Source organism: Coregonus clupeaformis, chromosome 34 (assembly GCF_020615455.1).
Source record: "Coregonus clupeaformis isolate EN_2021a chromosome 34, ASM2061545v1, whole genome shotgun sequence".
In the NCBI taxonomy this organism is placed as follows: domain Eukaryota; kingdom Metazoa; phylum Chordata; class Actinopteri; order Salmoniformes; family Salmonidae; genus Coregonus; species Coregonus clupeaformis.
The window spans coordinates 22930321-22954496 of NC_059225.1; the positions used below are offsets into that span (position 1 = coordinate 22930321).

General features: G+C 43.2%; 1 protein-coding gene across 4 annotated transcripts in view; it reads right to left on the bottom strand.

Moving 5' to 3' along the window:
• Positions 1-2067: 2067 nt before the first annotated feature.
• LOC121549973 (enhancer of polycomb homolog 1) overlaps positions 2068-24176 on the bottom strand; it is a 53660-nt gene continuing 31551 nt past the window's right edge. For all 4 annotated transcript variants that reach the window (XM_041862010.2, XM_041862007.2, XM_041862009.2 and 1 more), the window contains 9 exons: positions 23491-23647; positions 22880-23038; positions 22468-22557; positions 22014-22162; positions 20122-20552; positions 6281-6438; positions 4976-5117; positions 4288-4720; positions 2068-4004 (listed from right to left, as the gene is read on the bottom strand). In XM_041862010.2, coding sequence (XP_041717944.2) covers positions 3932-4004; positions 4288-4720; positions 4976-5117; positions 6281-6438; positions 20122-20552; positions 22014-22162; positions 22468-22557; positions 22880-23038; positions 23491-23647 — 1792 coding nt within the window. In that variant the 3' untranslated portion in view covers positions 2068-3931. The remainder of the gene's footprint in view (positions 4005-4287; positions 4721-4975; positions 5118-6280; positions 6439-20121; positions 20553-22013; positions 22163-22467; positions 22558-22879; positions 23039-23490; positions 23648-24176) is intronic.

A 24176-nucleotide genomic window follows, 5' to 3' on the forward strand; every position in this document is an offset into this window, starting at 1 on the left:
CTGAAATGTTCAGTTGTTCACATGTGAAACCATCAGTGGAGGCTGCTGAGGGGAGGACGGCTCATAATAAAGGCTGGAATGGAGTCAATGGAGCGGTATCAACCACATGGGAACCATATATTTGATGTGGTTGATACCATTCCATTGACTCCATTCCAGCCATTATTATGAGCCGTCCTCCCCTCAGCAGCCTCCATTGGAAACCATATGTTCACATGTATTATGTTTAGAGTTCACATGTTAACAACACCTTTTTACATGTGAGAATAACGTTTCACCTCACGTGTGAATTGCAGATTCACATGTGAAATTTGCACTTTCACATGTGAAAAACATTGTTGAAATTTTGCATCCCCATGTTGTCACATTTATTTCAGGGGATCATGTTTTCACGTGCTCAGATTTGTAGTTTCATGGTATCACGTTGAAATTTTGCATCCCTGTTTTCACATTAGATCACGTTTTCACATGTAGTTTTATGTTGTCACGTTATCACTTTAACTTCACATGTGATCACGTGATCTCGCTAGGCAGGTAGCTGCTGGTTCGAATCCCCGAGACGACTAGGTGAAAAATCTGTGGATGTGCCCTTGAGCAAGGCACTTAACCCGAATTGCTCCTGTAAGTTGCTCTGGATAATGGAAACGTGAAATTCATGTGGTTTTTCTGTAAGGGCTTACTCTGTTTGGTGTCCCCAAGCTCAGCCCAGACTAGTGACTTATTCCCTAGTGTGTCACACTGTCACTGCAGGCCATCTGTATCAGGTTGACATGACACTGCAAAAACTCAACAGAAGCTCACAAACTTCCAAACATACAGACATACTTAGATTAGGAAAAAAAATGCAGTATACATAAAGAAACATACATCACATAAATCACTGGTTGAGCTCTCTTGCTGAAATACAAACAGAACATCCAACAGTCAACACTGAGATCAGCCAATAAAACCCCAATGTTCCTGTTAAAAACCCACTCTTACTGAGAGCTCTGCAAAAGGCTGCCAGAGTAGTGTTTTCATAAGTGTGTTCTCCACTTAAGCACAGACAGAGGAACACTCATAGTACCATCTAAAGAGAATGGCCACTCTATTGAGTGCAATCTTCTCTCAAGGACTGCACAAGCACAACAAGTTCAACAACACCTGCTATATCTAACCTGGCTTGAAGCTCCTCAGATGGAGTTTGTTTCAGTCCAGCATAGGTGACTGAGTGTTGCAATGTGTGTGTGTGTCTGTGTGTCTGTGTATGTCTGTGTGTGTCCGTTGAAGAGTAGACACCCGGTGAAATAGAAAAACTCAGCACAGATTGATCTCACACCAAAACTGTGTCCACAGTGACAGCAGGGGAAAGTAGTTTTGGTCCTGAATGGTTCTGTGGCTACACCAAAAATGGCACCCGTTTCCCTATATATTGCACTACTTTTTACCAGAGCCATATGGACCCTAGTCAAAAGTAGTGCTCTTTAAAGGAAATAGGGTGTCATTTGGGACGCAGTCTGTTTACCACAGCTTCACACAATGCACTTTATTCTGCTCACATGTCAAAGTGAAGACATAACCAGCTTGAAAACAGACCCGAGTCTGACTACATCACCTCACTGGAATGAAATAGGCTGTGCCCCAAATGGCACCCTATTCCCTACATGGTGCACTATTTTGGACCAGGCCCAAAGTAGTGCACTTTGTCAGGAATAGGAGGCTGTGCCCCAAATGGCACCCTATTCCCTACATGGTGCACTATTTTGGACCAGGCCCAAAGTAGTGCACTTTGTCAGGAATAGGGTGTCATTTGGGACACATACTTAGTAATTTGGGCAAGAAAGGGGGATAATTCCCATTGCATGTAATGCTAAGTATTTGTGTTCCCAATAACAATAAAATAATGAGGTTATACTTGGACAAAAAATGCTTGGTATTTTCTTTCAGTATCTCATTGTTCCTTTCAAACAGGGTGCTAATAGTTTAGGTAATGTCACACCTGCAAGGCATGCACTCTGACTCAGGCACGCACACTAAGTTATATCCCTTTGAATAATCCGTTTTAAATGAGAAACCGGATGGCTTTCAGAGAGTGGTACTGGTGCATTTATTAGAGCTTTAAAATGTGATAATGTAAACATGATGCAACAATGCAGTATAAACCATCTTAAAATCCCCCGAACATTGCTCTCTCGCTCTCTTACACACACAGCCACCCAATTGAAACATCCATAAGCCTACACAAACCCTGTATGGCATGATGAGTTACATTATTCAAAAACGACTCGTTCTTAAAAGATTTTCATTTTGAGCTTACACACACAACCATGACATTCACCCAACAGAACACAAAGAGCCACATAATCCACATAATGACCTGGGCTTTATTGTCTTATATTATCGTAGAGTTCGGTCACTTAAAAAAAAAAAGTATTATTCTTTTCAGCTTCCAGGTGGGACAAGAAAACCTCAAGGATAAATCCTGCCATTGGACTGGGCATTCAGATTCTGACAACATAGAGAATAAGTACTACTAGTAGTAGCACTGTCTTTGTGCCTTACTCTTCACAGAAGAGAGCACATGTTTTTCCCCAAGGGAAGGCACCCGATACTTGTGGTTGTTGGCCTTGCAGCCGTCTGGAGTTTGAAACGGTGAGATAAGAGGAGAAAAGCAGCCTTTCTCCATAGCTACCCCCTATTAGCATTTTTTGTCTTCTGGTCAGAAATTGGAATGATACACATACAGCAATTCTAACTGCCATTCACCTCCCTTATTACCTATGCATCAACAAGTAACAAAATAATGAAGTCTTTCAATACGAAGAAGCTTACAATCATCTTTTAACCACAAGAACAGGAGAAAAATACAAAAATAACAAATCTGTTTTACAAAAATGTGTGTGGGGTTAAAATAATTAAGGGGTGGTCCCATTGCATGAAAACAAGGGACCAAAATTATACAAAAGCAGCATTAATATTGATTTAAAAAAAAGAAAAACTAACAAAAATCAATAGTGCTTTGAATCAGAAGCATCAGATAGATGCTTCTAGGAAGAGACTTCCCTAGTTTTGTTACTTGTATCGGGATAACAATGTAAATGGAAGATCCCAGGAAGAGCTTTAACCCCGCGAAGTGAAGTGAACCAAAGCCGGCCACCACCTCCTCCACCTCTGGCTCCCCTCCCCAAAGAGTCTATCTGTATATTACCATTGAATTCCACATGATCCAAAGAGAAGTGCAGGGACCCAAATGGGGGAAAACCTGCATTGTGTTCACAATATACAAAATACCCAGGAGTCCGTAGCTACCTAACATTTACTACAGCACAGGAACCAATGAAGGTACAGTGCACAAATAAAAAAGGAAACTGTAAACACAGCACAATAAATAGATAAAACAGCAGGCTCTGCACCATGCACATGTGATGAAATTTCTCTTTGTCTATACAACTCTCACATCTCACGCTCACAAGTTTATCGCTTTTTCTTTTTATTCCCAAGTGCAAAACATCACAAATAAACAAGTTTCTGTATTCAAGTAACGTATATACAAGGGGGTATTACAAATATTTAGTTACTGTACATATACCAATTTGCCATATTCATAATTTACACAATGTCAATGTTTACTCTTATTAACAGTAACGAATACAAAAACAAAACAAACATTTAAAAAGCATGAGATGAGAATTGCAACCCATGTAGTCCCCAGAGTTGCCATGGAAACATGTCTCCGTACTCAGTATGTAGTCCGTTGTGGTGTGTGGAGTCCCGCCGACCACCCGCCTGCAGTCCCTTTTGCATTCCCAATGCTACGATGCACAGCACCTAAAGAGTGGATTCAGAGAGTAGCAGCAGACTCTCAGCAGAGGACTGGTTGGCCAGCAGAGGGTTGGGTAGCGCTGGGCCTGGCTGGTCTGTCATGGTAGCTAGCAGCACCACCACAACTCTGCTACGTCACCTCCATGGCCACTGTGTTGTCCGCTATACTGTTCAGAGCTGGCTTGTCTTGATCGTGATTGTCCCTGGAAAAATACAAGACAAACACCATGTCAAAAACTGCTTCCACTAGACCCCTATTAACTTAATGTTATCAACATACAGAGTTAAAGTCAAGGCATGGCTTAACCAATTCATTTAAAAAAAATAACAGATTCATCACAACCCCTAACCCTATCATTTGTGAATAGCCTAGGTCTGTGTCAAGAGTATGTTTTCATAATAGCCTTCAGTTATAGTCAGGGCATGCCTTAAACAGTATGTTATTCAATGTGAGTTTGTTAGTCTGAGTATGTTGAATCATCTCACCTGGGTCCTATGTCCATGGTAGAAGCCCCGGTGACCTTGTTGGGCATCTGACAGTTGGTGTTGGCAGCCATCTTTAAGGCAGAGGAGGGCAAGGCTCCCAGGGCCCTGGGTATGTGGCGCGTAGTGGTGCCACCCAGACTGGGGAGGGCAGGGGAGGAGGGTACACTCATACGGATGTTGTTCCCAATCAGGACCTGAGTGGTGGTGGGGGAGGGGGTGGAGTTGGCAGCGTTGCTACACAGGTGGAGGGGATTCCCGTGGGCGTTGGGTGGGGAGGTGAGGGAGGAGGCGGTGACGGGAGATGTAGTGGTGGAGGAGTGGTTGGAGGAGGGCTTGAGGAAAGTGGGGGCTGATGGAGGAGGAGTGGGAGTCTGGTTGGTGTTGGGGTGGTGGGTGTGGGTGGTGCTGGCGAGGTGTAAGCCCTTGTACACTCCTGAGGGAGGGAGACATTTACACATTAGACTATACAATACATGTAATTCATCAGTAAAATGCTGTGAGGGGATAGATTAAGAAAATACATTGATTAGACTAAAGCATTTCCTCAGCTCTCCAGTCCTGTGTCTCTATTCAATTATATTTATTTGCAAATCTGGTCTGCGTCCTACAATGGTACTCTCTCTCTATATAGTGCACTACTTTCGACCAGGGCCCATAGGGCTCAGATCCCATTGGCGCTGCTGCTCACCTGAGCCTGGAAAGACCCCGTTGACTCCACTTCCCAGAACCCCCTCCTCCTTGCCCTTGAAGGCCATCAGCTGGTCCGTGGTCACCAGGGCAGAGGCAGCAAACTGGGCGCTGGCAGAGTCTAACGTCTTAGATATTATACACTGGAGGGAGGACAGACGGAGTGATCAGATTGTAAAACCACTGAGCATATTAAACATGGAAGAGTCAGTGAAACCAGTCATTCCTCTAGATAATTTCTCAGGCAGGATGCAAAGCTCCCTCAAAGCAACACCAAGGCTCTCTGGCTTCTAGGGCTGTGCAAGGGATACGAAGTAAATAAGGTGTTTTATGACGTGTCCACTGGATCAGAGCATTACATGTTTCCCTTTCATGCTGAGTGGTTATCAAAAGGGAGAGACCTGGAAATATTTTTCAAATACATTGAGGAACTATTGTCACGTTTTACATTTACTTTTTAGTCATTTAGCAGGCACTCTTTTCTAGAGCGACTTACAGGAGCAATTAGGGTTAAGTGCCTTGCTCAAGGGCACAGAGATTTTTCACCTAGTCGGCTCGTGGAATTGAACCCTGGCCCAGCGCGCTTAACCGCTAGGCTACCTGCCGCACAAATTGACAAAACTCGTACATGGAATGAAATAAACCAAAACGTGTTTCTCACAAGTATAGCATAGGTTGGGAGCTCTGTAAACAACGTGTCCACTCCGACAACAAGAACGGTAAAGGACTGTAATAATATATTGAATGCATTGACTGAAATTACTGTAAACATTGTAGTTTTGAAATTATGGGAATTAACAGTACATTTTGGCTACTGCTGGTCATATACAGTATGTAATGAGGAATTGATACACTCAAAGGGCAAACAATTCACTCAAAGAAGTTATGAAACAATGAATGCGCACAAATTGGCAGGAGAGCGCATTCTGGAGAGAGATGTGCCTTGTGCATCTTAGCCACACTCCCCTTCTTGGACTGTGGCATCCCCACAGCTTCCTCAATGGATTAGTCCACTAGACAGGCATCTCGTGTGCCATGAAAAAATTTATCTATTTGCGACTGCTCGACTAAGAAAATCTTGGTCGACCAACAGCCTATCGACCAGTCTACTAAATGGGGTCAGCCCTACTGGCTTCTATAGGTTTCACCATTTGTGTCAAACTCTTTTAGGGGGGCCTGCCCAGCCTATATAATGGTAGAGGAAACACAATGAAACAAATATACACAAAGCTGTTTTGGAAAATAGTGACTTGGGTATAGTAGAGGTGAGTGGCTGGTTTGTGTATAGCAGAGGAGTGCTACTGACCTGTGTGTTGGGTGGTGGTGCTGTGGATGTTGTAGTAGATGATGGGTCTGTGTTGACCTGCTGCTGTGCCTGTTGCTGCTGTTGGATCTGCTCAAGCTGCTGTTTCTGCATCAGGGACAGCTGCTCCTGGTGCTGTTGGTACTGCTCTGCGGTGAACGCTACAGAGACAGGATAACAATGTTATACACACACACACACACACTGGTCACAGGAGAATGAATGAAGAGTCAGGGTTCATAAAACTGACAGATGTCATGAAATTCCTTTTCCATGACATAAGCAAATTTCCATGACCAACAATTGGCGGTGTCTATGTACTTCTAAAAAAGCAAGCACAATGTGGTATCGACACTGGGAGTCTGCTCTCTGATCCCATGTACCATCTCCTGTCGTTAACTCCCCACAAAGTAGAATACATCAAAGTAGAATACCTGTTAGGCAACTGCATAAAATGCAATTGTGTTTGTTGTCCATAGCTTATGCCTGCCCATACCATAACCCCACAGTCACCATGGGGCACTCTGTTCACAACGTTGACATCAGCAAACTGCTTGCCCACATGACGCCATACAAGGTCTGCAGTTGTGAGGCCAGTTGGACGTACTGCCAAATACTCTAAAATGACGTTGAGGCGGCTTATGGTAGAGAAATTAACATTACATTATCTGGCAACAGCTCTGGTGGACATTCTTGCAGTCAGCATGCCATTTGCACGCTCCCTCAAAGCACTTTTTTAACCAGGTAAGCCAGTTGAGAACAAGTTCTCATTTACAACTGCGACCTGGCCAAGATAAAGCAAAGCAGTGCGGAAAAAACAACACAGTTACATATGGAATAAACAAAACGTACAGTCAATAACACAATAGAAAATCTATATACAGTGTGTGCAAATGTAGTAAGTTATGGAGGTAAGGCAATAAATAGGCCATAGTGCAAAATAATTACAATTTAGTATTAACACTGGAGTGATAGATGTGCAGAAGATGATGTGCAAATAGAAATACTGGGGTGCAAATGAGCAAAATAAATAATGTAAATAACAATATGGGGATGAGGTAGTTGGGTGGGCTAATTACAGATGGGCTGTGTACAGGTGCAGTGATCGGTAAGCTGCTCTGACAACTGATGCTTAAAGTTAGTGAGGGAGATAAGTGTCTCCAGCTTCAGAGATTTTTGCAGTTCATTCCAGTCATTTGCAGCAGAGAACTGGAAGGAATGGCGACCAAAGGAGGTGTTGGCTTTGGGGATGACCAGTGAGATATACCTGCTGGAGCGCATACTACGGGTGGGTGTTGCTATGGTGACTTGCTTTGGTGACAAAACGGATGGCACTGTGATAGACTACATCCAATTTGCTGAGTAGAGTGTTGGAAGCTATTTTGTAAATGACTTCGCCGAAGTCAAGGATCGGTAGGATAGTCAGTTTTACAAGGGCATGTTTAGCAGCATGAGTGAAGGAGGCTTTGTTGCGAAATAGGAAGCCGATTCTAGATTTAACTTTGGATTGGAGATGCTTAATGTGAGTCTGGAAGGAGAGTTTAGTCTAACCAGACACCTAGGTATTTGTAGTTGTCCACATATTCTAAGTCAGAGCTGCCGAGAGTAGTGATTCTAGTCGGGCAGGTGGGTGCAAGCAGCGTTCGATTGAAGAGTATGCATTTAGTTTTACTAGCTTTTAAGAGCAGTTAGAGGCCACGGAAGGAGTGTTGTACAGTGGGGAGAACAAGTATTTGATACACTGCCGATTTTGCAGGTTTTCCTACTTACAAAGCATGTAGAGGTCTGTAATTTTTATCACAGGTACACTTCAACTGAGAGAGACGGAATTTAAAACAAAAATCCAGAAAATCACATTGTATGATTTTTAAGTAATTAATTTGCATTTTATTGCATGACATAAGTATTTGATCACCTACCAACCAGTAAGAATTCCAGCTCTCACAGACCTGTTAGTTTTTCTTTAAGAAGCCCTCCTGTTCTCCACTCATTACCTGTATTAACTGCACCTGTTTGAACTCGTTACCTGTATAAAAGACAACTGTCCACACACTCAAACAGACTCCAACCTCTCCACAATGGCCAAGACCAGAGAGCTGTGTAAAGACATCAGGGATAAAATTGTAGACCTGCACAAGGCTGGGATGGGCTACATGACAATAGGCAAGCAGCTTGGTGAGAAGGCAACAACTGTTGGCGCAATTATTAGAAAATGGAAGAAGTTCAAGATGACGGTCAATCACCCTCGGTCTGGGGCTCCATGCAAGATCTCACCTCGTGGGGCATCAATGATCATGAGGAAGGTGAGGGATCAGCCCAGAACTACACGGCAGGACCTGGTCAATGACCTGAAGAGAGCTGGGACCACAGTCTCAAAGAAAACCATTAGTAACACACTACGCCGTCATGGATTAAAATCCTGCAGCGCACGCAAGGTCCCCCTGCTCAAGCCAGCGCATGTCCAGGCCCGTCTGAAGTTTGCCAATGACCATCTGGATGATCCAGAGGAGGAATGGGAGAAGGTCATGTGGTCTGATGAGACAAAAATAGAGCTTTTTGGTCTAAACTCCACTCGCCGTGTTTGGAGGAAGAAGAAGGATGAGTACAACCCCAAGAACACCATCCCAAACGTGAAGCATGGAGGTGGAAACATCATTCTTTGGGGATGCTTTTCTGCAAAGGGGACAGGACGACTGCACCGTATTGAGGGGAGGATGGATGGGGCCATGTATCGCGAGATCTTGGCCAACAACCTCCTTCCCTCAGTAAGAGCATTGAAGATGGGTCGTGGCTGGGTCTTCCAGCATGACAACGACCCGAAACACACAGCCAGGGCAACTAAGGAGTGGCTCCGTAAGAAGCATCTCAAGGTCCTGGAGTGGCCTAGCCAGTCTCCAGACCTGAACCCAATAGAAAATCTTTGGAGGGAGCTGAATGTCCGTATTGCCCAGCGACAGCCCCAAAACCTGAAGGATCTGGAGAAGGTCTGTATGGAGGAGTGGGCCAAAATCCCTGCTGCAGTGTGTGCAAACCTGGTCAAGACCTACAGGAAACGTATGATCTCTAATTGCAAACAACGGTTTCTGTACCAAATATTAAGTTCTGCTTTTCTGATGTATCAAATACTTATGTCATGCAATAATATGCAAATTAATTACTTAAAAATCATACAATGTGATTTTCTGGATTTTTGTTTTAGATTCTGTCTCTCACAGTTGAAGTGTACCTATGATAAAAATTACAGACTTCTACATGCTTTGTAAGTAGGAAAACCTGAAAAATCGGCAGTGTATAAAATACTTGTTCACCCCACTGTATATAATAAATTATCAACCCTGTAAGCAATTCAAGACTCTATTATTATGGTGGGAGATTATAATACCGTTTTAAATAGCTCAATGGACCGTAAAGGAAATCACACTACAAACAATCACCCTCTTAAGGAAATCATGAATGTCATGGATACATTAGAACTAGTAGATATATGGAGGCTTAAATATCCTGATCTAGTGAGATCTACATGGCGGAGACTCAATCAAGCTAGCTACTTCTTTCTTATGTCATTCTCATTGGCACCAAAAGTTGAAAAAGTGTTGATAGGGGACAGAATGCAGTCGGACCATCATATAATTGGCATATACATTACTCTTACTGAATTTCCACGTGGGCGAGGATATTGGAAATGTTATCAAAGCCTATTGGATGATAACTTGTTTTTAACTAGGACAGAGGAATTCATGTCGGGAAAAATCAGTTATAACATAGGTACAGCAAATCCCCTTATTGTATGGGACACCTTTAAAATGTGCCTTTAGAGGCCATGCAATTCAGTACTCATCACGAAAACAAAAGCAATTTAGGTCAAAAGAGTCCATACTAACGAAAGAAATAGGTCTAACAGAACAGATAGATAGCAATAAAAACTAGGACTGCTACCAAAAATAATTTACTGAAACTGGTTACAAATGACGGAGTCACCCATGATTCACCAAATTATATTTTGAAGGAGGAAACAAAGTACTTTAAGCATATGTTTTCGTTTCAGTTGCCTCCATCTCCTCTAACTGAAGCTAATTGTAGAGATTTTTTTCTATTGATAATGTAAAATTAACAGCCATACAGAAAGACTCATGTGAAGGTGAAATTAGAGGAAGAACTTCTGGATGCAATTAAAGACTAAGTCCGGGTTAGTCGAGGTATACCAAACCTTTTTTGATATACTCAGAGGACCATTATTAGCATGTTTTAACCACTCCTATGTAAATGGTAGATTATCTGACACTCAAGAAGAAGGTCTGATCTCATTATTACTGAAACAGGATACAAGTGGAAAATACAAAGATCCAGTCCATTAAAAAAATTGGAGGCCCCTTACACTTCAGTGTTGTGATGCAAAAATTCTAGCAAAATGTATAGCTCATAGAATTAAAAAGGTATTGTCGGACATTATTCATTCTAATCAGACAGGTTTTTTACATGGAAGATACATTGGAGATACTGGACACAATAGAACACTATAAAAAATCTGTGAAACCAGGCCTGCTATTCATAGCAGACTTCGAAAAGGCATTTGATAAAGTACGACTGGGGTTTATATATAAATGCCTGGAGCGTTTCAATTTTGGAGAATCTCTTATAAAATGGATTAAAATCATGTATAGTAACCCTAGGTGTAAAATAGTAAATAATGGCTATGAAAATTAAAATATACACATCGCAAGATATTTGGCGAAATAGACAGACATACCTATATTTCCCCTATAGGAAACAATGGGACGACCCCAGAGTTCAATTAGTAATTTTTTGTTGTTGACGTTTTAACTACCAGCAATTGGTTCGACCTGGGCAGGTCTCATTGCCAACAAAAGCGAAGCAGGCATTGTGACGTAGAACAATGGGCTGGGAATAGAACATTAGGATGGCGAGTTGGTGCCACGGTGCTCAATAGAACTAATATGAGCTGGCAGGGTGAAAAATGCCCTAAAATAAAAGGCCTGTTTTTTCGTGATTACTTCAAAACTACGGCAAGCGGCTGGGACATATGGTAATATTATGAAACTGGGCTCCATGGCGGAAGCAATAAACTAGTTTTCATCAGAAAAAAAGCGTTGTTAAAAATTGCATGTGTCCAGCCTAATAATGTGACAAGTGAAATGAAGAACACAATAACAATAATAATAAGCCATTTAGCAGACGCTTTTATCCAAAGCGACTTACAGTCATCTGTGCATACATTTTTACATATGGGTGGTCCCGGGGATCGAACCCACTACACTGGCGTTACAAGCACCATGCTCTACCAATTGAGCTACAGAGGACCACAATATGTTGTCTTCTAACATATTGCACAAGTTGACTGCAGGTATTTACTTAAAAAGTAGCTACAAATATTAAAATGTATAGAATAACTTCAAAGTAATAGTTTCAATGGTATTAACGGTATGAAAAACCATCCCTAGGCTATTTCCAAATACCCCGGTATACCGCACAAGCCTAATGTTAGACTCAGTCTTTTTATTCAGCTGAAGCAAGCCCACACATTTTATTCTGGAAATTCACAATTTCTAGTTTTGTCATATTTATTTTAGCTACCATAGAAGTGTTTACTTTGCAGGCTGACTAGCATCTACTGAGTTGCAATGTCCCATACATTGGATGGCCAAATCAAACCTGTTTTCAAGTCACACAATCCAAAAGAAAGGCTACATCTAAATATTTTTTCCTAAAATTACTGTTTGCGATTCACAAATAATTTAGATTCACATGATTCGATTCACCACGATTGAACCTAATCCCAACTAATACAATGGCGAAGTGAATCGTTCGTTTTGTCAACGAGTCATTTAAATGAATCATATGAATTGTTACAAAAAGTAAATCAACTTTGTATGTCCTTATTTGCGAGTGTGTGTACATTTTTCTGGAACATGACGACAACATTAATACATGCTAATAATAGCTAAACCGTTAACTAGAGCGTACAAGATACTGTATGTTTTGAATAGGCTACCTAGTTATTAGTCTGTTCCCTATCATATTTTATATGCTAGGCATACCTGCTGATGCAATGTCCGACTCATCTCTCTCCTTGAGCAACGGCCCACTCGTCTCACACACATGCAGGTGATGCGCGCAAACACAAACGGGCTAAAGTGTAATTCATATCCTGGCTGATATGTTGACAGAAATTATTACATTAATTTCCATACTTTTCCAAGCCTGGAAAACACCATTTAAAAATTCCATGACTTTTCCAGGATTTTAATGATCGTACGAACCCTGAGAGTTGAGGTAATATGCAGATCCTATATTTCTCCACCAGTCATAATAAAGCAAAGAAAAGCCTGCACACGGTAGGCTATATGCCGCTCCCATGCCTTATTCTTTCCTGCACCCACATATACACAACGTTTTGGCTGTAATCAGCTCCAAGGCTGACTTTGTACACATGTAGCTTGTCATCTAGATAGATCAACATTCAATATCTTCACCAAGCTGGTGACTCTTCATTTGAGTCATTAGCGTGGCTGACAGAATAGAATAACATCAAAATAGCTAGCTTTCTATGACGTCATAATTTTGTTCAGTGATAGGCCTACCGTTGTAATCAAATAATCAGACCCAGTATAATCCTCAATCTAAGTCCTAAATTTGACCCTTAGCGTGGCTGACAAAATGCATCACAATACCGTACCCTCTGACATTAGCCAGGAATATAAACCTGTCAGACTCACTCCTGTGATAATGTTTTTTTCAGTTAACTCAGTAGATCAGCCTTGTGTGACTGGTATAACAGGATACACTGCTGCTCTCAAACTAACTAATTCATTTCACACACCAAGACTGCATCCCAAATGGCATCCTATTCCCTATAAATAGTACACATTTGCCTAAATTGAAGACTAACCACGTGTCTGGCACGAGACACTGCCAAAGCAAGTTGACAGACATTTGTGCTAAAGAACAATTAAGGTCAACCTGAGCATGAGAAAACGAAATAGCTTATTTCCTAATTAAACTACTTTCATATTTACCTTGAATGTGTGTATTTTGAAGTAAAGACTACATTTGGCCTATTTATTTGCCAAATGTAATGTTATTGTTACTAGAAAGTAGGAAACAAAGTCTCAAAATAAGTATTTTCAGTCAACCAGATTTCATAGCTTTCGGCAATGGCTCGCATAACTTGTTTTGGTACTCACATCCGTCCCTGTGTTTCTGACCAAGTCAGAAGGTTAATGAAACAATATCAAACAAATGTTTGTCCATTGAGTGTTAGTATAGAATTCTACAAGCTAGTGAAGATAGAACGCTGATTTGGACAGACAGTGTCACATCAGTAACGTTTTTCAGGAAAGGTTATTGTGGATGCGTTTCGAGTATGATGGTATGCAAACTTTCTGTGCAAAGCTAACTTTCATCAAGGGCTTAGGTGATGTATAATTGGTTTCCTTTCTCTCTGTCAGTACTCGTTCTAAGCGTAACGGATGTGACCGTTACGGACGCTTCATAACATGATCAATGACTCGCTAGTCAGCATCACTGCATAATGTGATCATAATAGAATGTTCATGCCCTTCCTACTGCTTCAGAAGTGTGTTTATGATAGCAAACAAGCAAGCGGGCAATATCTGTGTGTGTGATCTATTTCGGGTGTCCTCACGTTCTCATATGAACTGCAATCATGCGCTGTTCTGCTAACTGGAGCATTGGATGTGATCACATGGCATAATAAAGGTCTTAAAGATCAAACGTTCACTGGTCATGCTGAGTTTACTTCTTTGAGTTACTACCAGTACCCCCAATGACAATATTGGTCTGTATCTGTGTAGTCTGCCATGCGCATGCTTGTGAACTGCAGCTGTCAAGCCTCAGGTGATTTACGACCTGACAAGAAATGTCTGAAGGTGCAAACCTATGCCACTGTTTTTTTTTACCATTTCATGTACCGAAAATGAAGTTCATAAGAAAGACATCAACATAATGACATATGTCAAGATATTGTACCAAAAAAAAAAAAAAGTGTAGAGATGAGGGATGAGTCCAGCTAACTCAAATAAACAAGGGAATGAAATGAGTATCAATCCCTGAGTCTAGGGTTAAAGGTATACACTTAGTCTACAAAACAATAACACATGCTCTTTCCTTGACATACACTGACCAGGTGAATCCAGGTGAAAGCCATGATTCCTTATTGATGTCACTTGTTAAATCCACTTCAAAATTAGTGTAGATGAAGGGGAGTAGACAGGTTAAAGAAGGATTTTTAAGCCTTGAGACAATTGAGACATGGATTGGTATGTGTTCCATTCAGAGGGTGAATGGCCAAGACAAAAAATATATAAGTGCCTTTGAATGGGGTATGGTAGAAGGTGCCAGGCGCACCAGTTTGTGTCAAGAACTGCAACGCTGCTGGGTTTCACGCTCAACAGTTTCCCGTGTGTATCAATAATGATCCACCACCCAAAGGACATCCAGCCAACTTGACAACTGAATCATTGGAGTCAACATGGGCCAGCATCCCTGTGGAACGCTTTCGACACCTTGTAGAGTCCATATGGGTGGGTACAACTTAATTAGGAAGGTGTTCCTAATATTTGGTACAGTCTGCAGTTTGTGGGACTATTGGGGCGGCAGGTAGCTTAGTGAAAATAGTTCGGGTAGCCATGATTAGCTGTTCAGGAGCCGGTGCCCCCACACATTGACTCTGCACCGGTACCCCCCTGTATACAGTGGGGAGAACAAGTATTTGATACACTGCCGATTTTGCAGGTTTTCCTACTTACAAAGCATGTAGAGGTCTGTAATTTTTATCATAGGTACACTTCAACTGTGAGAGACGGAATCTAAAACAAAAATCCAGAAAATCACATTGTATGATTTTTAAGTAATTCATTTGCATTTTATTGCATGACATAAGTATTTGATACATCAGAAAAGCAGAACTTAATATTTGGTACAGAAACCTTTGTTTGCAATTACAGAGATCATACGTTTCCTGTAGGTCTTGACCAGGTTTGCACACACTGCAGCAGGGATTTTGGCCCACTCCTCCATACAGACCTTCTCCAGATCCTTCAGGTTTCAGGGCTGTCGCTGGGCAATACGGACTTTCAGCTCCCTCCAAATATGTTCTATTGGGTTCAGGTCTGGAGACTGGCTAGGCCACTCCAGGACCTTGAGATGCTTCTTACGGAGCCACTCCTTAGTTGCCCTGGCTGTGTTTTGGGTCGTTGTCACGCTGGAAGACCCAGCCACGACCCATCTTCAATGCTCTTACTGAGGGAAGGAGGTTGTTGGCCAAGATCTCGCGATACATGGCCCCATCCATCCTCCCCTCAATACGGTGCAGTCGTCTTGTCCCCTTTGCAGAAAAGCATCCCCAAAGAATGATGTTTCCACCTCCATGCTTCACGGTTGGGATGGTGTTCTTGGGGTTGTACTCATCCTTCTTCTTCCTCCAAACACGGCGAGTGGAGTTTAGACCAAAAAGCTCTATTTTTGTCTCATCAGACCACATGACCTTCTCCCATTCCTCCTCTGGATCATCCAGATGGTCATTGGCAAACTTCAGATGGGCCTGGACATGCGCTGCAGGATTTTAATCCATGATGGCGTAGTGTGTTACTAATGGTTTTCTTTGAGACTGTGGTCCCAGCTCTCTTCAGGTCATTGACCAGGTCCTGCCGTGTAGTTCTGGGCTGATCCCTCACCTTCCTCATGATAATTGATGCCCCATAAAGTGAGATCTTGCATGGAGCCCCAGACCGAGGGTGATTGACCGTCATCTTGAACTTCTTCCATTTTCTAATAATTGCGCCAACAGTTGTTGCCTTCTCACCAAACTGCTTGCCTATTGTCCTGTAGCCCATCCCAGCCTTGTGTAGGTCTACAATTTTATCCCTGATGTCCTTACATAGCTCTCTGGTCTTGGCCATTGTGGAGAGGTTGGAGTCTGTTTGATTGAGTGTGTGGACAGGTGTCTTTTATACAGGTAACGAGTTCAAACAGGTGCAGTTAATACAGGTAATGAGTAGAGAACAGGAGGGCTTCTTAAAGAAAAACTAATAGGTCTGTGAGAGCCGGAATTCTTACTGGTTGGTAGGTGATCAAATACTTATGTCATGCAATAAAATGCAAATTAATTACTTAAAAATCATACAATGTGATTTTCTGGATTTTTGTTTTAGATTCCGTCTCTCACAGTTGAAGTGTACCTATGATAAAAATTACAGACCTCTACATGCTTTGTAAGTAGGAAAACCTGCAAAATCAGCAGTGTATCAAATACTTGTTCTCCCCACTGTATACAGGGGGGTACCGGTGCAGAGTCAATGTGTGGGGGCACCGGCTAGTTGAGGTAGTTGAAGTAATATGTACATGTGGGTAGAGTTCAAGTGACTATGCATCAATAATTAACAGAGTAGCAGCAGTGTAAAAAGATGGGGTGGGGGGGCAGTGAAAATAGTTCGGGTAGCCATGATTAGCTGTTCAGGAGTCTTATGGCCTGGGGGTAGAAGCTGTTGACTTGAATGTTGAGAAGTCTTTGGACCTAGACTTGGCACTCTGGTACCGCTTGCCGTGCGGTAGCAGAGAGAACATTCTATGACTAGGTGGCTGGAGTCTTTGACAATTTTGAGGGCCTTCCTCTGACACCGCCTGGTATAGAGGTCCTGGATGGTAGAAAGCTTGGCCCAAGTGATGTACTGGGCCATACGCACTACCCTCTGTAGTGCCTTGCGGTCTGAGGCCAAGCAGTTGCCATACCAGGCGGTGATGCAACCAGTCAGGATGCTCTCGATGGTGCAGCTGTATAATTTTTTGAGGAGCTGAGGACCCATGCCAAATCTTTTCAGTCTCCTAAGGGGGAATAGGGTTTGTCGTGCCCTCTTCACGACTGTCTTGGTGTGTTTGGACCATGATAGTTTGTTGGTGATGTGGACACCAAGGAACTTGAAGCTCTCAACCTGTTCCACTACAGCCCCGTCGATGAGAATGGGGGCGTGCTCAGTCCTCTTTTTCCCTGTAGTCCACAATCATCTCCTTTGTCTTGGTCACGTTGAGGGAGAGGTTGTCCACCTGACAGGTGTGGCATATCTTGGCAAAGGACAAAATGCTCACTAACTGGAATGTAAACACGTGTACAAAACTTGAGCTTTTTGTGCATATGAACATTTTATGGGATCTTTTATTTCAGCTCATGAAACATGGGACCAACTCTTTACATGTTGCGTTTATATTTTTGTTCAGTAGTTGCCTACCCGTCTTACACGTTTGTTCTATGAGATAATCAGTCAGTTAACATGACCTTTATGAATTATGAAGCCTTTATGGGCTTGTTTTGATTAAATAAATGTTTTAGTTTTTTTTAATTCACAGAAAATGACATTATCTGATGGAGATGATCTCCTAGAACAAAGCGCATAACATGCGAACCTCATCGGACGTTGCAAAATTGATTAACATGCATGTGTAAATCTATCATTTCACCCACACCGCTCTCGTGCGTGAACAAGCGTCTGCGTATCCAAGCGCTAAAATAGAACTTGGATCTATTTTAAATGCTCCAATAAGGAAGTCCCTTCCTTATTGGATATCAGGAAGATACAAACCCATGTTGATGCTTGAAAGACAAACGAGAGAATAATAAAAGATAACTAAAAACGAACTAGGTTTACCTTATCTGGGGATTAATCGTCTTTGTGTCATGATCACATCTGGTGGGGATAGACAAAATCAACATGTGCCGGTGTAGTGAGCATGTAAGATCTCCTAAGCCTGTGTTTAACAGACCTTATTTTCAGCGTTTATCCAAAAACCCTATTAAAAAATCCATTACTTTCCCCATAGGCTTTGGAGTTAGCCTCCGCAAGTGCCTACAAAAAGACACCATTACTATTGCTCTCTATATTCCAGCCTTCAGACACCATAGCATGAAGGGTAGGACTATCAAGGCTAAACTTGAACAAGCCAAGACTCTAGCTTGATACACCATCTAGGTAAGCCTGACAGTGTTTAGCATGCAGCAGACTCCCCTCTACGGCCATCGGTCCTCTTCCGAATGTAATTATACAACACCATTTCTAATTGACTCCCCGAGCCGGGAGAACAGGAATTAATGTATTCTTATAAGGAAGCAGTGTATGAATGCAGAATGTTAATTTGGTTTACAGTCAGAAGAGGCGTCGCTTTCTGAAGGAGAAAAATACACCATTAAACACCTAATCAGGATCAGATACAGAAAAGCTAAACAGTGAGCCTTTAAAAATGCAAATTTCTCTCTCCTTTGCACCCTCCCTCTCGCAGGCGTGCGCACGCGAAACAATGGTAGCTCACAATTTCATGCATGGAGACATTTTCCAATTACACCCCTCCCCACATACCACACACACTCACTCAAAGCCTGCTCAATTCTCTCATTCTGATTCACACTAAACCTTTATAGCTCTGCCAGAACAGAAAAAACTGTATTTTCAAGAAGATAATGCTCCTGTGACGAGGTCAAAACAAACCAACCGCCTTATCTATTTATCTCAGTGTAGGAATGCTGATCTAGGATCAGATCTCCCCTATTAATTATTATTTAACCTCTTCAGGAATTTTCGCCTAAAATGACATACCCAAATCGAACTGCCTGTAGCTCAGGACCTGAAGCAAGGATATGCATATTCTTGATACCATTTGAAAGGAAACACTTTCAAGTTTGTGGAAATGTGAAATTAATGTAGGAGAATATAACACATTAGATCTGGTAAAAAATAAACCTGCGTTTTTTCGCTCTCCATCATCTTTGAAATGCAAGAGAAAGGCCACAATATAATATTGCAGTTTAGGCACAATTTAGATTTGCCACTTGATGGCAGCAGTGTGTGTGCAAAGTTTCAGATTGATCCAGTGAAGCATTGCAATACTGGACTATTTTGTATCAAGTCTGCCCAAATTTGCCAAATTGGTCGATTGATAAATGTTCAAGTACATAACTATAGAGAACATACAAAAATGATATGGTAATACAAAATGTAAGTTTACACACTCCCAGGAATGTCATACATGTAGATGGCCGGGCGGGGTGGGTGTGGAGCCAGAGAAAGCAGGGGTTCAAACTGTAGAACCCAGTACCTACATTTGAAAATAAAAATGGATTTTATAAAAAAAAAACGATGCTACATTTTATCTCTGGGATCCTTAGGATGACAAATCAGAGCACGATTACTGAATGTAAGTACATTGTTTACTTTCAGAGGTGAATGTATCAAACCAGTTGACATGATACATTTGTTGTTGTGCACTCTCCTCAAACAATAGCAAGGTTTTTTCCACTGTAGTAGCTACTGTAAATTTGACAGTGCAGTTAGATTAACAAGAATTTAAGCTTTCTGCCCATATAAGACATGTCTATGTCCTGGAAAGTTTGCTGTTACTTACAGCAGTCATGCTAATCACATTAGCGCACGTTAGCTCAACCGTCCCGTATACAGGACACCGATTCCGTAGAGGTTAAAAGTCAAAACGTATCCTAAATCAGCACTCCTACTCGTAGATGATTTGTGTATATGGGCCAGGTCAAAACTTAAGTAGTGCATTATATAGGGAATCTGGTGCTATGTGGGAAACAGAATAGCAGAAATTCCTCAACTCTGAGGCACAGCAAACTTACAACAAACCAGTACTCAGAAACAGCACATACTACTATGCCTATACCTGCATTGCAAAAAGCCCCTAAAGCAAAGTGGTGAGTGACAGAATCAAACACCCTTCAGTACTCTCAAGCAGGACTGTGCAGGTTACCCAATACCTGAATTCTAGCGTAAACAACAAAGCAGGAGGAGCACAACACAACTCACCGGTGACAGGTGTAGCTCCGGGGCCATTGCGGGGGAGGGCGTTAGCTCCACTCCCCAAGAGCCTGCTCTGTCCCGAGGACGTACTCTGGGTAAATCCTCTAAATCCTCTGTAGCGTGAGATGTCACCTCCACCCAGCGGGTGATGGGATAGCGTCCGCGGCCTAAAGTGCCTCCAGCGGCACGACTTAATGTTCAACAGAATCTCACTGAGGTCCCCAGATGGCGACAAAGAGGAGGAAGAAGAGGGGTGGTGGTTGTTGGGAGCATTGGTTCGGTCCGAGGTATTGGTGTCTGAGGTACTGGCAGGCGCTGCGCTGCGGAGTGGAGAGCTTGTGGGAGGAGATGAGGCTTGAAGTGGTTCGGTCTCGGGGTCTGAGTCCAGGCTGTGGAAAACGCTGTCCAGATCTGTGTGTGCTCTGTCCAGCAAAACCCTGAAACAGAACCAGAGAGACTCGTTACAATCACAGCATTGATAACACATGGCACCCTATTCACTATATAGTGCACTATTTTTGACCAGGACCCATAAGGCGCTGGTTAAAAATAGTGCAACCCTGGTCAAAAGTAGTGCATTATATAGGGAACGCATGCTGTGGTTAAAAGTATATAGACAGAATAGGGTTTCATTTGGGACGCATCCACAGACTCCTGTTTACACAACATGAGATAGTAAGTAATGGATATATTCAGAGCAGAGGTCTTCACGGATCCACCTGTACCCGAATACCCGAGAACCGATCCCCTGACCGGGAATTCTAAATAATGTCACGGGTCTGGGTCGGATCTGATTGTCACGGGTATGTGTAATTTTAACTGACTTATCCGGAAAGGCCCGTACAGATCCGAACGCGACTGCTGCAGTAGAGAGAGAGAGACATTGTATCATTTATGCTGCTGCTCTTGCTTTTCATGAGAGTGGCGCGTGGCACGTGTAGCTTGTTGGCCAATCATAAGTCAAAGTTGCAATAGACGGGTTGGCTGACGTCGTCACAAAAATGACGCGCACGCATCTATGTGGCCGGAAGGCATGCGTTATTATTCTGAACGGTCAGGTGGCTAGCAACAATGACAAGAAGCTGCCGTGTTGGGAATCGTAGGTGGCTCCCTTCAGCTCGTTTAATTTTGTTATTGATACCTTGTTTTGAGGTGTTTTGACTGATGTCATGTCTATACTAATATGGCTCAAATTCACTAGCTAGCTAACCAACAATTGTAACAATGTATTTGAGAGACAAGAAGTACTTTCCCACCCGGTACCTCTCCCTCGCGCTCTATCAGCTCGGTTAAAATAAATAAATATACTTTTCTGCTGCTTCCCTCACTCGGATTGGACCGGGTCTGGATCTGCCCAGGTCTATACGTAACGGGTCTAGTTATTCTCGTGTCTGTTCGGAACGGGTCTCTATATTTAAATACATTATTTACGCATATTGGGTCCGGGTGGGAAAGCCCCAGGTCCATTTTGGAACGGCCCAACTTTTTAGACCTGTGAAGACCTCGAATTCAGAGCCCCAGGCAGGGGGTATAAGCATGATAAAATGTCACAGCTGTAATGGCATGTAACATTACGAGAGTTTTACAGTTCTAGCCTTCCTCAAAGTCCTGATAGCTGTTTCCAATCTGCGTGCGCGTGTTGCAGTGTGTGTCAGAAACAGTCGCCACTTGCTTAAACAACTTACATCTCCTCAACGACATCCAGCACAGAAAAAGGATCCCCTGTCAAACGAACAGCTACTGTAACAGGCTAGTACAGCCTCAAGGTGAGATTTGGGATGTGTCCCAAATGGCACCCTATTCCCTATAGACCAGAGCCCAAAGGTAGTGTGCTACATAGGGAATAGGGTGCCATTTGGGACACATCCCTAGAGCGCAGTAAGGGCGTCTGAACTCACCTGCCCCCTCTGCCCGTGCGTCGCCTTGCCAACCCTACGCAGCGCCGGGGCACCGTCAGGGACGTGAGGCAGTAGCGGAAGCGAGGGTCGCCCAAACCGCCCCCAGAGGGGCTGACCCATGGCCAGTTACCACTCTGGTCCAGACGAGACTGAGGGAGGGAGAGAGAGACAGAGAGAGCGCGAGGGAGATGACCAGGGATTGGTCATGGGGGAGAGAGAGAGCGATAGAGAGCAGAAAATATAAAAAAAAGGGTGAAGAGAGAGGGAGGAGAGAGAGAAGAGAGACAAAGTGGGAAGGCTCCGTCAGTAAGGCGTTGATGTGGTCAGCAGAGCGTCGAAGAGAAAAAAGTGGCAGCCCTGGCTGTGTGTGTGTGTGGGGCTGGCCGAAAGAGCAGCGTATGGGCTATAAATAGAGCAGCGGAGTCACAGGAGGGCAGGCAGCTACTCTACTCACAGCGTAGTACTGACAGCCGGCCTTCCTCCGGAACGCAAAGCAGCCATCTGGGTCATTCTCCTCTTCTGCCTCAGAGGAACCTGAATGGATCTAAACAAACACGGGGGGGAGGGGTGAGTTACGATAAGAGCCAAAGACAGTAACAATGTCGCTGGCTACTTAGACAACAGCCATGATTGCGATCACAACTCCTGCTGCTGCTACTACTACTACTACAACAACAAATACAGACCGATACTTAACATTATCACCATCATTATCTGCACCCCAAGTGGCACCCTATTTCCTATACAGTTGCACTACTTCTGACAAGAGCCCTATGGGCCCTGGTGAAAAGTGGTGCACTAAATAGGAAATAGGGTGCCCTTTAGGACGCAGTCGTCACCACAGGTGTTTTTTTTAATGAGTTTACCTGTGAGAAGGGTTCGTCGTCAGAGCTGGGGAAGTCATACTGGTTGAGGTCCTTGGGGTTGAACACAGAGGGGCCAGAGTGTTGGGGTGCAGAGAGAGGAGGGATCTTAGGCTTCTTCTCGTACTTCCTCTTCGTTCTGACCACCTCAGTCTTCTCCGGCTGGAAGGAGGAAAACCATAAAAGGAAAACCGTTACACAGCAGTCTACATTATTAAACGGATTCAGTGCGTGGCCTAGGTTGGTCTAGTGGTCGAAGCCGCTGCCTCCAGATCACATATACCGCTGCAGCGTGGGTTTGAACCCATCCCACTGCTATTTCAACACACTCTATCCTTTCCTCTCTACCTCTGTCCTATTCAATAAATGAACAAACATTTTTTTAAGTTACTCCGAGCCCTATAGCATGTCCTATGGAGGATAGAGAGGCTGTGCTATAAAGGTATTCCGAGCCCTGTAGCATTTCATCTGGAGGTGGTGTTGTGATGGGGGGAGTGCTATTCAGAAACAGAACAGTGAGTCATTGATGTGCAGATGAGAGCCAAAGCACGGCGGCATGCACCAGATGCTTCTGCCCAGAAAGATTGTGCCTCTCCCTGAAGACCGAACCTTACTTTAGTTTTGTACTCCTTCATGTCCATGTGGTCTTGGTGGCGGTACTGGTTGCTGTTGGAGAGGGGAATGATGGGTATCGTGTAGACGGGCTTCACCAGAGCCCTCTGGGCCAGGGTCTCTGCCATCACTTCACTGCCGTAGTCAGGCATGCCGTTCCTAGGGAGGACACAGAGGAAGAGGGGGTGAGGGTTAGGAATTTGAGAAATACCTTTTTAGGTCAAAACGTTGCACAATAAAACTGCAGGAGCATTCAACAGTGTGCAAGTAGGCCTAACCATGTGTCTCTCATGAGTACCTTTTGTACCGGCAAGTTACTGTATGTGAGCAGGCTACACCATTTCTAAATCAGAGAAAATACTCAAAAGTAGTGAAGGAAGTTGGCCACCTGGGTCTCTGCTACAGGAGGGCAAAACATCTTCCATCATAGAACAATACGCCAATCCAACTGTGAGTAAAAATAAAACCATCAGGTGCAGAGACACCAGTGCAGGGCAGGCTGATAACAGGCGGAAATTGAAATGTCACTATAAATCAAAAGCACTCAAGGAAAGAAGGAAAATCTAAACTCGCAGTGACAGCTACTTTCAGATGGAATCTATCCCATTCTGATATGTCATGTTTAGAAAGGCCGAGTCCCAAATGGCAACCTGCATTGTGCACTACTTTTGATCAGGTCCATAGGGCC